Below are 14,674 nucleotides of genomic sequence, written 5' to 3'. Positions count from 1 at the left end.
CATCTTCTGTGAGGATATGACTACTGATCAGCTTCCACGCCTAGATACACTACGCCATGTTTTCATACTGCTTGTGTTTTTCAGGCGAAGTGTTCGACTACCTCGTGGCTCACGGCAGAATGAAGGAGAAGGAGGCCAGAGCCAAATTCAGACAGGTCAGTAGAAGTCCATGCCTTCCACAGTTAATGGCTTCACTGAAGGCATACTCAGAGAAGTTTAAATTAAACTTAAATTAAACGATTTATTGTTTATAGTCACTGCTTTACATCTATCTCAGCTGTTTGACCCTAAATGCGATGCAAAATGCATTTAATTCCTCTGCAATCACACAAACAATAGCTGTGATTACACAAGAAATTAATAATCGTGTTATATTTTCAGCCATATAAATGTAGGAATGTAGCTACTATTCACATTTAAGAACAACACTAAGTGCAATTATCTTCTCTTGTTTGAGATCTTTCCGTGTTTCTCTGTCCTCAGATTGTCTCAGCGGTGCACTACTGTCATCAGAAGAACATTGTTCACAGAGACTTGAAGGTGAATTCATTTAAAATGACAAAGTTTCACTACAGAAAGTAATATCCAGTGCGTTTGGAAGAAAGTTTCCCGCTTCCCGTGCAGAGGTTAGAAGTCTTGCTGTTATTGCTCATATAGAAGTTAATCAACTTGTGATTTTGTGACCTGGCAGGCGGAAAACTTGCTGTTAGACGCCGATTCCAACATCAAAATAGCTGACTTTGGCTTCAGTAACGAGTTCACTGAAGGTAGTAAACTGGACACTTTCTGCGGCTCCCCGCCCTACGCTGCCCCGGAGCTCTTCCAGGGGAAGAAGTACGACGGTCCAGAGGTGGACATCTGGAGCCTGGGCGTCATCCTGTACACACTGGTCAGCGGGTCTCTGCCCTTTGACGGACAGAACCTGAAGGTGGGTGTCGTCAGTCGTATCAAACTTCATCTAAAAGCTGACCTGAAATAATTCTCACTCTCAAAATATCCCTTTGCAGATGACTCAAATAATATTCCGATTGATTATCTTTCTTTTCTCTTTTCCTTACCGACGTCTCTGGGGCTTAAATGTCGAATAAATGTTTTCAGGAGCTGCGGGAGCGGGTTTTGAGGGGAAAATACCGGGTACCCTTCTACATGTCGACAGACTGCGAGGGAATCCTGCGCCGCTTCCTGGTCCTCAACCCCACCAAGCGCTGCTCTCTGGAGGTGACCGCTCTGCACTCTCACATGGATAACGTGTTTATATGAAGATGTTTGAAGATGAAAAAGGACATTTATTTACATATTGTAACACATAACGTAGAATTTGATGTAGATTCGAGTCAAACTCTTAAAGTTGCCTGTTAAAAATTAAAAGTATTGCAGATATTCCATAAATTAAAGCTCGGTTTTCTTTGTCTGAAACAGAATATTATGAGTTTTAGTCACAGCTTCTGTTATTCTTTCTCAACATCAGCAAATAATGAAAGATAAGTGGATTAACATCGGCCATGAGGGCGACGAGCTGAAGCCCCACATAGAGCCAGACGGGGACTTAAATGATACCAGCCGCATTGGTGAGAACCACCTTTTTACTCATTTATTTATTCTATAACTGTTTGGAAAATGGATTAAGAGCCGAGTTACAGGAGCAGAAACCCGACCTGTAAACATCCGCCTGTCTGCAGAGTCTTCCCCTCTGCACCTTTGGGGGTATTTTTCTATGTTTAGTCAGTGGTTCAGGACAAAGAATCAGGATGACTCATGTTCAGAGTGGCTGTCTGGAGTTATCTGCTGGCATAATTTTCCTCCTTTCAGTGAAATGTCAGAGTTCTGTGTCTAAATGTCACCAAAGAGCCGTTATGATAACTGTACATGAGGCCAACCTATGCATGCTGCTCTTGAAACTGTTTCTCACTTAATTTGCCTTGTTTCAGATGTGATGGTTGGGATGGGATTCAACAGAGAAGACGTCAGAGAGACGCTGGTCAGTCAGAAGTACAATGACATCACTGCCACATACCTGCTGCTGGGACGCAAGAATGAGGTGGGTGGATCGCATTGTTTGTGCTTTTTGCCCCCCACAGTCATCACTGCACCTTTACTTTACATGTAGACTGAAATAAGCTTGTTACAGCCTGATATTGATTGACACATGAACTACTTGAGTGATCACGAAGCTCACCTGAGACCAAGATGGCGCCAGTGTAAGTCCGACACTGCGTATTACTCGTTACTTTAAATGTCAACTCTCTGCTGGTGTATGAACGCCAAACATTGTTAGATCTTCGATCTACAGCAAAATTATGTGGTGAAATTGAATCATGCTGGACGTAAGACGTTTCCCCGCCGCTGTCGGAGAGCCCAGCTCACCTGTGAGGCTCCACCTCTCTGTCGCTGAGGGAAACACGGCGCTCAGGCAGTGAGTTCGAAGGCTTGCTGTGAGCATTTTTCCACTATGGCCTTTGCTTCTCCTGTTTTCCTGGCTGAAATTATACCTAAACATGATAGTTTCCTTACTGTTAGGGATTTTGATATCCATGCACCCGTAACCCTGAGCCGATGGCAAAAGACTTTTTAACTCTCGTTGACTCTTTTAGTCTCTTGTGCAGTTTGTGTTCGGTCCCACACAGGAACACGGACACACACTCTGTCTTGTTTTATCATTTGTGCTGCCTGTGTGTCATTTAGAGATTTGTGACGCAGTGTTTTCACTAAATCTGAGCCCTGGCTGGATGAAACGACTCGGGCTGTCGGACCCGAAGGACTGAACGAAAGCGGAAGAAACACAAACTGGAGGTTTCCTTTCAAATGTTAAAGGGACTGCTTGAGCCAGTATCAGACAGCTTTAAACAATGCCAAAAGGAAATATTTTTCTGATATCAGTCTGGCACAAACATGACCCCTTAGTCTTTGTCCCCTCTTCTGGTGTTTTTGATGAGTTTGAGCCTGTGGCTTTGGTTTCTTTACAGAATCATCTGAGGCCATCAGGCTCTCCAAATGATGCTGTCCCTCCTTGCCTAATTAAAGAGGTTTTCCCTACTATAGGTCCATATATACTGGAGGTGGAGGTTGTCAGGAGCAGTCTGTCTTCAGGTGTTGTCCCTGTTAATCTGAACCTGCTGATTTAAAAACCCACTCTTTACACTATTTCTCTCCAACTGCAGGCCTATCTCCAAACAGCCATTTCTCTCAAAGATCATAATATCCTCGAGTTTTTTTTCCAATCTGGCTTTAAAACTTTACACAGTACTGAATCAGCTCTTTTAAGGGTTTTTAATTATGTTGTTTTAGCTACTGATTCTGGTGACTGGGTTATTCTTGTGCTTTTAGATCTAACTGCTGCATTTGACACAGTGGACCGTGATATTTTACTCTCTTGTGTGCAGCAGTGGGGGGTAATGGGCTGCAGCACTGGACTGGTTCACATCCACCTTGGAAGAGTGTTCACTTTGGTGAATTTTCATCTTCCTCCCCTCTCGTGTTGGGTGCCCCAAGGCCCGGTTTTAGGTCCCCCGCTCTTCTCTCTCTATCTGCTCCAACATGGTTTTTCATTCCACAGTTATGCAGATGATAGTCGGATTTATGTACCTCTTAAAAAGAATGAAGGCTCTTCTATAAAACCGTTGCTCAGGTGCCTTAATGACATAAAGGCCTGGATGGCTCTTAACTTCTTATATTTTAATGAAAAAAAAGATGGAAGTGATGGTTTTTGGCCCCCCTGTTGTATTTGGGCAGCTTGACCCAGTATATATCAAGCCAACTATTACCAACCTGGAGGTTAAAGTGGACGCCGATCTGAAGCTTGACAGTCGTCAAATCAAGCTTTTTCCTTTTGAGGCAACTTGCCAAAATAAATCCAATTCTGTGTAGGCAGCATTCTGAGACAGTGGTCCACGGCTTTGTCACAACCTGGCTGGATTGATATATTGCACTTTATGTTGGGGTTGGTTTTTCCTCCATTACTCGGCTTCAAACGGTTCAAAATGCTGCTGCATGTCTTTTACCTGGCAGGCGAAAATGTTCCCCCGTTTTAGCCTCGCTCCACTGGACATAGATTTAAAGATTCATGTTAAAGTCCTCTTATTTGCTTTTAAAACTCTGTGGTGTTGCTCTCTGAGCTGCTTTGCCCTTACACACCCACTCGTTCCCTCAGGTCAGCTGATCAAAAACTGAGCGTAAGCTCAGATGGGACTGAGCTTTCGCTGTGGTTGCTCCAAAAGTGTGGAACGAGCTGCCTTTGCACATTAGATACACCTCTTCTGTGTTTGCTTTTAAATCTTAAAACCCATCTCTTCTCCTGGGTCTTTGACACCATTTGAGTTGTTGACTTTCTTATTTTATTGTCTTCTTGTACTTATTAGGCCTTTTTATCTTGTCTTTTGTTTGAGTCTTTTACCTTGGATTGGATGAACTAGACAAATGCAGCCTTGGTTCACGGTGGTTTGTTGCGTTCAGCCAGAAAATCTATAAGCAAAGCAACCACTTCAATGTCTGCGTGTAGTCATATTGTCATTTTCTTTCTTCTATTTGTGTGTTTGTCTCTCAGACGGAGGCCACAGAGTCTCGGTCGGGCAGCAGTCTAAGTCTGGCTCGAATCCGCCCCGGCACCATTTCCAACGGAACGAGCAAACACTCCACCTCCTCCTCCTCCTCCGGTGCACAGTCTTCCTCCTCTGGCCATAAGGCGCAGCGCAGTGCTTCGACATACCACCGCCAAAGACGACACTCTGACTTCTGTAAGGCAAAGCACAGAAACAGATGTTCCCCTGGAGCTTCTTTTGCTTTTTGATGGGTTGTATTTGAGCAGATTCAGAAATGTTCACTCACTATCACTGAGACCTTTGTTTACCCTTATAGGCGGTCCAGCCGCTCCGGGGTCAGCTCACCCGAAGCGAAGTCCCAGCGGCGTGGGCGAGGGAGCGGGGCTCAAAGAAGAGCGTCTGTCGATACGCAAGCCAAGCACCACTACTGTAGGCTCCCGTAGCATCCCGACCCCCTCCAGCCCCATGGTTAGCTCCGCTCACAACCCAAATAAAGCCGAGATACCCGACCGACGCAAAGTCAACTCAACAACGGTGAGACCTAAAGGGCGACTTGTGGGTGGAATAAGTCATCTGGTGTAACAAATCTGTCTCATGTAATCCATTATCAATACAACTGGTGCAGATGGCAGATACCTCACAGGCTGCCTAATCCCATTTCTTCAGATTACAGCACACTGAGGCTACATGGACAGAGATCTTATGGGAGCAAAAGAATCTTCCACATTCTTCTGCAGATTAGAGATGAGCTGAATCATTAAACACTAACACAGACTGACTGTATTTTCAGCCAGTTGAGAGCTAAACTAAGTGACTGAGACTCTGTTTTGTGTACAGTGCTCAGATTAATCTGAGATTAATGAGAGCTAAGAGCAGGTCTTTTTAGTCCTCGGATTTAAGGAAAAGGAAGGAAAAGGATTTAAGGAAAGTTTTTCCTGAATTTGAGTCTGGCATGAAGCTCTTCCTGCATTGTGTGGTAAACCACACTCGTCCACCTCATCGCAACCTTTCATTTGAGATGTAATTAATTACATTTTTGTGCTTCTGTGTTGATTTTTCCCCAGAATAACACACCTGCCAGTGCCATGACTCGAAGGAACACATATGTGTGCACGGACCGATCCAGCACTGATAGACAGTCCCTGCTGCAAAACGGCAAAGAAAACAGGTGACAGTAGGATCTGTGTGTGTGTTTCCCCTCACAGGGCAATGACTTTTTAATGAAATTATTATAATCCTGACCATTTTGCTGATTCTCTAATATGTCGCAGATGTGCTTCTTTGAATTTGGATCACAGCTAACGACCATTGCACATGAGAGTAAAAACATATTTGTAAGAAATTGCAGAGCTAACACATAATTTCACAGAATTTTGCAAATTTAGCACAAATTCCTGCACACGTTTTCAGCTATGTCATGTAATGATGTTCAGGCAGCAGAGGCAGTGGTGCAGAACGAAGGAAGAATGCAAAGAAATTACTCGAGGTGGACCAACTCAGCGCTCCCACTTTCTCCTTTCTATACAAGGCGAAACGTTCCTGATATGAAGCTGATTGAAGGCTATTTTAGAGGCTGCTGCTCTGTAGTTTTCATACCTGGCACCACAGACTGCATATGACCAAAAGAGCACAGCGGCCTGGTGGTCGTTGTTGGCATGGAGACGCAGCTTGGCTGTGTTAAATTGAATTAAGTAATGCTTCCAAATTAATTCCAAAGAGGGAAAGGAATCAAATGTTAGTCATTAGTCATTTTTCTAAGCGCTTGAATAAGGGCAACTGGACTTCTTCTTCTTCTTGGTTCTTGAAGAACGTTTCACCTCTCATCCGAAATGCTTCTTCAGTTCTAAACTAGGTGGTGGGGAGTATCAGCTTATAAGCAGCAGAGTTCACATTTGGCAGATCGTTTACCTGCCTGAGAGCATGTGTTGGTCACAGGATCAGAAGTGTGAATGGTTGTGAAACCTCCCGGGGAGGAGAGGCAGTGCTGCATTGTAGGTGCTGAGAAGGTGATACCTGAGACCACGTTCTTTGATTCTTCTCGGGAACCAGCTGTCTCCTCTGTCCATTACTGTCCTCAGAGTCCCTTCTTATGACGTAGGTGAACGGCTGAGTCTGGACCTGAAGAGCTGGTTCTCTTGTTTGAGCTCCATGAACTGAAAAATTAAATTAAATGTACTCATACAGTGTGACATTCAATTCAGTTCAGGTTTCTTTATCCAGCTCATTGTAATACAATCATAATCCATACATTAAAATACAAATTAGTCCATTAAAGCCATTTAAATTAAACTAGCCTAGCTAAGGAAACCAACAGATTGCTCAGAAACTTCTCTTTGAGCCAATCTCTTCTCCTGAGTGTGCACGAGGCGACTGTGGAGAGAAAAAACTCCCTTTTAACAGGAAGAGACCTCCATCAGAAGCAGAACCAGGAAGGGCGGCCATCTGCCTCGACCAGCTGGGGTTGAGAGGACAGAAAAGTGGAGACAACAAGCTCCATAACACCAGGCCAGAGATACCTGCTGAGAGAGAGAAACACAAGTTAATGACAACAATGATGTCACATGTACATGGAGAGTAGAGAGAGGTGCATCATGGGAGGTCCCCCAGCAGTCTGGGCCCATAGCAGCATAACTATGGGATGTTTCAGGGTCATCTGAGCCATCCCTCACTATAAGCTTTATGAAAAAGGAAAGTTTTAAGTGTCTTTAAGGTGTCTGCTTCCTGAACCCAAACTGGCAGCTGGTTCCACAGAGAGGGGCCTGATAACTCAAGGCTCCGCCTCCCGTTCTGCTTTTAGAGACTCTGGGAACCACAAGTAAACCTGCAGTCTGAGAACAAAGTGCTCTGTTGGGGAAATATCCGGCTATGAGATCTTTAAGATACGATGGAGCATTAGGATCTTTATATGTGAGGAGAAGAATTTTGAATTCTGTTCTGATTTTAAACCCAAAAATAAAGACTTCCAGTCATGCATGGAGCAGTTTCTCTGCCTCTCTGAGACAGTTCCTAATTTTGACAATATTAGAAAGGTGAAAGAGTCTTAGAAACCTGTTTTCTATGTGTTGAATGTTACAGCATTAAGTTTGTTTATGAAGACTTGTTTGACTGGTAAGGCTCGTCTCTTTCTCCAGAGAGAGTGTGGCGGATGGTGTTTGTCTCACTAACGTTTAGTCTCTTCAGCAGAGGATGAAGAGCTTTAACTGTGCCTGAGTGGGCTTGTGTGTGCGACTTTTTGTACCCAGTGTGAGCTGTCATGACAGATGGTTGTCTGCTTGTTGGTCTCAAAGCGTGGCAGACACCGTCTCCCCTCTCTGTCTCACTCTGTTTTTCCTGTGGTCACTTTTCCACATTCACTCCTGCTGGCCTGTGTTATGCCACCCCCCCCCCCCTCCTTATCGCTCAGTCGAGGGTTTGTGCCTGTAATCTGACTTTAGGTAAAGATTTTCTGAACAGATGGGGTGGTTGGAGCGACCCTGAGAGGGTTCATCCAATGGATGAGAGATTGATATCCTTGACTGAATGTGTAAATGATTGAAGAGAAAACACATCATCATTAAATGCCAAACGATAAAGAAAAGATGTCAGCTGGAGCTCTGGGTGGGTACGAGAGACAGTTTCACACCTCTTTTTTTTATTTTTACTGTCAGGCTTTACGCTCTGTTGTAGCTCAGCTTTATCATTTCACAGATGATGGTGAAGAAGTGTGGAGATGGAAAGAAAATGGTGTCTGTAAATGAGTATATGGGATATGTGAAGGGAAGGAAGAAAGAGGTGAACAGGAGAGATCAGCAGGATGAAGTGAGGCCGGGCCAACATAACCCTCCATATGCCCCCGAGGCCTTGTCAATGCGATGCCATGCCATAGTGCTTGATGGGGCGTGTATCATCACGTGTATGGACACAGGGAAACAAATTTAGTTGGTGAAAACAAACTCAAAACTATGTGTATTATAAAGAGATGGAAATTACAGGAAGTAGCAGACAAGCTGATCTATGCTGATACGTGCAGATAAGATGTACCGTAGCAGCACCTCCTCTTCTGTCCAGGCTCCTCACCCCTTTCCTCTGTTCTCCCTCCACCGTCGGTGTGCCCCCCCCCCCGGTGAGCTGCAGTGGGCGACCAGCTTGCATTGACGTTAAACGATTTTGCTCAGCAACGGCTGCTCTTCAGCTTAACTCATCTAATGGTTCTGCCCCACTTGAACCCTGCGTGTGGGTGTTATCTAGAGCGTTATGAAAAGCAGCCTCGAGCCACCAGCCAGCCTCAAAGTCCAGGGTGGTGGTGGAGGGAGGTGGGGGGTGGATGTGAGGTAGGAGGACATAAGAGTTCAATCACACAAATCAAATGAAGTTCTTTGAGGCTTCCATGATTGAGGCGAATACTAACGGAGTAGAATTAACCTCCTGTGTGTTCTGTGGTTGTCTGTGTTTGAAGAACAAGGCTGGAAATGTCCTGTAGTCTAAATTAAAGTCAGCGAATGCAAAAGAAAGACCGAATCATCATGATAAGTGTTGTGTGTGCATCCAAGGAGCGATATTACGTCTTTTCTTTGGGCTGAACTCATCGTGGAGTCGCTTCTCAACAGAGAGAATTCAAATGTTTATTTTAAGATGTTGAAGTGTTGACTCGCTCACATCAGTTAAAACTACCCCCCCCCCCTCTCTCCTTTACAGTACTTTATCCCACCGCCTGCCCCCTGCCTCCCCATCAACCCACAGCATTGCCGGCGCCTCTGGGGTCTCCTCCTCGTCTTCCACGCCTTCCTCTCGTCTCTCCAGGGGCTCTACGGTGAGGAGCACTTTCCACGGAGGGCAGATTAGAGACCGCCGTCCTCCCTCCCACGTCCCCCCAGCGTCCCCTACGCCATCCCACGATGCCAGCCCGCTGCCTCATGCCAGGACCCGGGCCACGACCAACCTGCTAAGCAAACTCACTTCCAAATTGACCCGCAGGTAAGGGGAGAAGCCAGAGAGGATGCACCATGACTTTTATCTTTATAGAGACCGGAGAGGAAGGCCTGTTTTATAGGATTGTTAAGGTTTAGTGTCGTTTCTTTGCTATAAACCTGTACATGAAGATCATTTAGCTAACCTTGCTGCCTTTCATCGTCTCTTCCTTAACCAGTACTAACCTCCAAAGCCTTCCTTCTAATGATTTAGCCTTACAGGCCTCAGAGCTTGTCCTCTTTAATCAGTCAGACCTGGGTCTAATTGTGCTATGATAGGACCTCACCTAAAGAATGCTGTTTTAAATGTGTTTTTAGTATGAGATGAAACTGTTTATGATGTTTCCTCTTTGCAACAAATGCAAACAAACAGACTACTGATTATGCTGTTTATAAAGCTAATTAGGTGTGGGGGGGTTTGAATTATTCACTGTTGTATAGGCAGTAGATGAGGTTCTTCTTCCTGAGGTCGTACTGCTCTCTGCTCACTTCCTTTAGCTGTCACATTTGTAGGATCACACGACGTCCTTAAAATGTTTAAAATTTGATTTCATAACCTGTTAAAGTGTTGAATAAGAACCTTTTTGACCCAGGTCTGCTGCTCAGATGGACATACTGTATGTCTTCTATGGTCTGTTCTTCTTGGCTGCTGATTGTTGCTTTATCTGTTTGTTTGATTCTTGAACAACTTTGGCTTTTTCTCACCAGTCACCGACCGATTCTCTGTCCTTTCTATTTCCTGAACAGTACATTCTGTTTGATTTGTGCTCTTCTACCTGTGCTTCCTACTTGTTTTCTCCTTCATCCTTTCGTTCAATGTCTCTCTAACTCTAATTTTCCTTTTTCCATTCCTCTCATCTTCTCTTCACTCCCTTCTCTTCTTCCTCTTTCCTCCTAGGGTCACTCTTGACCCTTCTAAACGTCAGAGCTCAAACAAGTCCATGTCGGGCTGCACCCTCCCACAGGGGACAAAAACAGTTAGTAAGTCTTCCTTTCCCATGTTTTCTGGCTGCATCTGTCTGACTGTCTGCCTGCCCGCCAGTTCCCGTCATCCCTACCTTCATCCCTGTCTGTTGCAGGTTAGAGTTTAGCGATACAAACCTTAATCTGAGGCAAAGCTGCTCATCAGGCAGGAGTTTAAGTCACAAGTTGTGAATAAATTCACCCTGGAGGGTTTAAAAAAGGGAAAACTGAAGCCTGAAACATTTGCAACCTTCCTTCCAAACATGTGTTTGATCACTAAGACGCTAAGACTTATTTTAATAGCAAAAGGTTGCGATAATTGAATTCAATCCTTTGCCTGCTTTGACCACTGAGTAAGAGGTCACACTGCAGGAATATTAACTAAAAGTGTGGTTGTTGTGGCACTAAATTGTGCATTCAGCAAGGAATGCTGTATTTCCTTAGTTTTTGGGCTATTCCAAGCAGCAAAGTCACATCTGTGGCAAACTCTGAGCCCACGGTTGCTTAAGGAAGCCAGAATACTCATTAACTCACTATGTGCTTTCTGGAACTTCAATGTTTATCACTTTTTATTTTGCCAACAAGTTTGATTTTCTTCTGATAAGAAGGAAAATTGGAGAAAATGATCAGGAATTATTGCCATGCTGCTTGGATCCAGTTAGAATATGATGCAGGAGTGAATTATCACGGGTCATATTGTTTCTAATACTTCTCCATCATCTTATATTTAGAAAATAGGTATTTACCTGCATACTTTTCTCATATTTAAAGTCTTAAAATGCCCTAAATTTAACTGCAGGATCTGTTTAATGTGTGTTTATGGCTGATCAGCTCCGGCTGAGCTTTCTCATCCCACTTCATGGCAAACATAGTTAGAAAAATGTACCTTTTTATGTCCGCTGCACCTGAAAGTGATGGGTTAGGGTGAGCAAAATCTAATAAAGTCCAACCTGTGACTGAAGCTCAGCTCAGTTTGAACACGTATTGCCTTCCTGTAGAGCAGCTTCACCTCAAAGCTTCATGTTTGTGCCTCAAACTCTGATCAGCAGCTGTCTGCCTGAGTGGCATGTCTGTCGCTTTAATGCTGCAGCACTCACTAGAAACTGTAGGCCATGTATTGATTTCTGGGAGGGGATAAAATAGGGTTGAGGGGGGGTATTTTTTTTGTTTGTTTTTTTGTGTTTAAGTTGACTTTTCTGTCTGGCGTCATGATGGATTTAAGTGTTCAGTGAATCCGTTAGTTATGTAGAGGCAGAAATTAGCAGTTAAACACAAGCACATGTACAACACACACAGACCCGCTCACACAACCTGTTTGTTTGGGGGAAAAAACAACTATAAAGACGGTTTTGGTGTATTCCCCAGTGTGTGTGAGTTTACTGCAGCCCAGCTGTATTAGTCTGAGACATGTAATCAACACCAAATGTTTCCCAGACTGTTAACAAATCAGCAGCAGAGCCGAGGATTCTCAAAGAAAGCAGAGAAACCAGGACAGACGGCAAGAGGCGGCCGGGGCGGTTTAATGGTGTTTTCTACAAAACAGAGGTCGGGGGTGAAGGATACAGAGGATCAGTTACTGCCTTTGACACGTTTGTCATCGGCCAAAGCTTTTGTGTACCAAAGAGAGCAAAGACCGTCTTTGTAAACCAGCGTTTAGTTTAAGGGATCATCTTTAAGAGAACAGTAACCGAAATAAGAGGAGTAACCGAAATAAGAGGAGTAACGTCACTCCTCAGTGGACCACGAGGGCTGCAGCTTCCATGGACTTCAATCAAGTTTAGTCTTAATGTCTTTTGTGTTCTGCTCAGAAGTCCAAATCCCCCAAATTATTCGTATTTAAGGAGGCTCAAACAGAGTTTGGTGTAAATTAGGTCGCCGTCAGTCACTCAACAGGTTTTTTTTATTTAAAGCTTTGCTCTCTCAGATAACTTTGACCTCTGAAACCTGTGATTTGGCAGACTTACATCTTTGGGTGAATACATTTCGGTTTGCAGCCTTGAACTTGTGACATTTAAAATACGCAGCATGTGTTTGAGCCCTCTGCAGGACAGGAGCAGATGCTTGTAAGAAGCATCTCATCCTGACTGACTGAGTGTTTTAAATCAGGATTAGTTATGTAACCAGGATTTATCCTTCTCTTAAACGGGATCTAACCCAGCTCGCTGTCAGGAGACATGAAGATTGTCCTCTTCCACTGCTGCTACGTCCTTCTCTCTCCTGTATTTTCTCTTTTTTTGTTCCCTCTTCTCCTTCTTCTGTTCACACACACTCTCTTCTGCTTTCTCGTCGAAGGTTTTAGTAATTAGCCGCTGACTTGAGATAAAGCAAAAAGAGTCTATCACCCCACAAAACACCTTGAAGTTTTAACGACAGCCGCCTTGCCAAAGGGCAGCTTCCCGTCCGTTACTGGGGGAGGAGCAGAGGTCTCCAGTTGTCTACAGGCTTGTGCTAATGTAAGGTTTCATAATATGGCCTCAAGAGAAATGTGTCATCCAGCTGACTGCAGATCAACAACATCATTGTGTGAAAGACTCAAATATTTTCTAGCTAATAGTTGCTGAAGCGAGTCTTTGTGTTCCTGCTTCAACGGGAAATTATCTCAATTATGTTTGTCGGCAGTGATTTATATAGCGTTGATTCATAAATCCCGGGGGGTATTATGAGGCAGGTGATAATCTGAGAGGATTTTCAGGGATCTAATCGCTGAGGTCTGAACTTTTATTTAGATTTATTAAAACTGCTACACTGCATTAGCTACTCAAAAGGAGTCAGAGGTGCATGAAAGAACATTTTTCAGTTTAAAAAGGAAGAAAATCTTCTTTGTTCCAACTTTGTTTTCAGTTCTAGAGACTAGGTTGCCAGGTTAGTGTGAAAGATGCAATTATTCACAGGAAAAAACAGCAACAGCAGCCCCTGGTGGTCATACATGAGAAGTGCATTCATTTATTCTATATCGACCAGGCTTTGATTGAAAAAGAGGGATTTTGGCTGCGTATTTACCATCTTTGTAGGGACGAGTGAGTAAAAGTAGACTAAAAAAGTTTTAGATGTGGTTCTTTATAGGAAAAACTAAAGGAAACGCAGCAGTTTAAGATGGTAAACTCTCACATATAATTTATTCATGTCAGGATGCAGTTGTCAAGTTATTTATCTGCATCATCTTAGATATTTTGTAATATTTATTCAATATTTTTATTTATATTATTTGATAATTATACATAAACTGTCCACTTGCATGTTAGTTTACATATTTATGTACATTATTCTTTTGTAAATACCTCTAAACACTCTGTATATTTATTTTATTTATCTGTTACACTGTGCTCTATCTTATGTTTATCAGTTATTATGACTGGTTTTAAAGAAAGGTGGTGATATTTTCTCACAATGCGCTTCTAAGACTTCAAGCAAAACATTTCTCGTGGGATTTTGTAGTTTTTTTTTCTTTTAAACTCAATAATTTGGGCTTTCCCTCTGCACTTTTTGCCATATCCAGGCACCGCTGTAACACACACACACACTGTAGTGTCTGTTAAATCTGTTCTAGCTTCCCTTCCCCTGCGTTTGTTTGTCCTTCTCAGTTGTTTGTGGGTGACTTTGGTGTTTTGTTGTCTCTCATCCATCCAGTGTTTCAGTGTAGTGAGTTCAGGTTGGTGATGATGATCCATCTGTGACGATGTGCCGTGATTGGTGGATACTTGGTGCACCTAAACGGGGAAGGGGGGCTGGGGGTATGTGTGTGGGAATCCGATTGGTTGATTGATTCCTAACAGATACGTTTGTCTTCTTCTTGAGGGTCACAGACGAACCTGAGAGAATCAGCAGATCTCCGGTCACAAGGTGAGAGTCATTTCCTTAATTCTGACACCAGAACTAAAGCAACCAGCTGTGTTGCAGCTTTTCTGCTTCTTTACCACATTAGCATGTATTTTAAGGGTTGTATCTGTCTTTAATGAACTCCACAATGAGATGTTTTGATGCTTTTTGAAATTACCCATAAATTACTTTCAGATCTTAGTAAAATAAATCTTTAAAGATGTACTCTTTAGTGAGATATGCTGACGTTTCAGGCTCCAAAAATGATGTCATAGTTATTTAGATTTTATGCAACCAGCACACCATCTGCTGTAGGAGTCCTTGTTTCTTTTCAAGCTAAAGATGGTTATTTATAACTCCAGCTACGTGTTTGGACCGGTTAAGTGAATCATTGGCCATTCAGATGTCACTGTG

At 43.4% G+C, this 14,674-nt stretch overlaps 1 protein-coding gene across 4 annotated transcripts in view; it reads left to right on the top strand.

Annotated features, from left to right (window-relative positions):
• Positions 1 to 14,674, top strand: part of mark4b (MAP/microtubule affinity-regulating kinase 4b) — a 50,255-nt gene that overhangs the window by 30,044 nt on the left and 5,537 nt on the right. Inside the window, exons 6-17 of one of the 4 annotated variants that reach the window (XM_072392078.1) lie at positions 85 to 155; positions 484 to 540; positions 692 to 928; positions 1,099 to 1,218; positions 1,469 to 1,568; positions 1,929 to 2,038; positions 4,541 to 4,730; positions 4,852 to 5,069; positions 5,600 to 5,703; positions 9,210 to 9,488; positions 10,380 to 10,462; positions 14,248 to 14,284. In XM_072392078.1, coding sequence (XP_072248179.1) covers positions 85 to 155; positions 484 to 540; positions 692 to 928; positions 1,099 to 1,218; positions 1,469 to 1,568; positions 1,929 to 2,038; positions 4,541 to 4,730; positions 4,852 to 5,069; positions 5,600 to 5,703; positions 9,210 to 9,488; positions 10,380 to 10,462; positions 14,248 to 14,284 — 1,606 coding nt within the window. Of the gene's footprint in view, positions 1 to 84; positions 156 to 483; positions 541 to 691; positions 929 to 1,098; positions 1,219 to 1,468; positions 1,569 to 1,928; positions 2,039 to 4,540; positions 4,731 to 4,851; positions 5,070 to 5,599; positions 5,704 to 9,209; positions 9,489 to 10,379; positions 10,463 to 14,239; positions 14,285 to 14,674 lie in introns of all 4 variants that reach the window. The other 3 variants (XM_072392076.1, XM_072392075.1, XM_072392077.1) reach the window with 3 other exon arrangements.

The sequence above is a fragment of the Leuresthes tenuis genome, unplaced genomic scaffold (assembly GCF_036924035.1).
Source record: "Leuresthes tenuis unplaced genomic scaffold, fLeuTen1.0.hap1 SCAF_9, whole genome shotgun sequence".
Taxonomy (NCBI): Eukaryota; Metazoa; Chordata; class Actinopteri; order Atheriniformes; family Atherinopsidae; genus Leuresthes; species Leuresthes tenuis.
The sequence above is the reverse complement of the archived record's forward strand: the minus strand, read 5'-3'. Positions and strand labels throughout refer to the sequence as shown.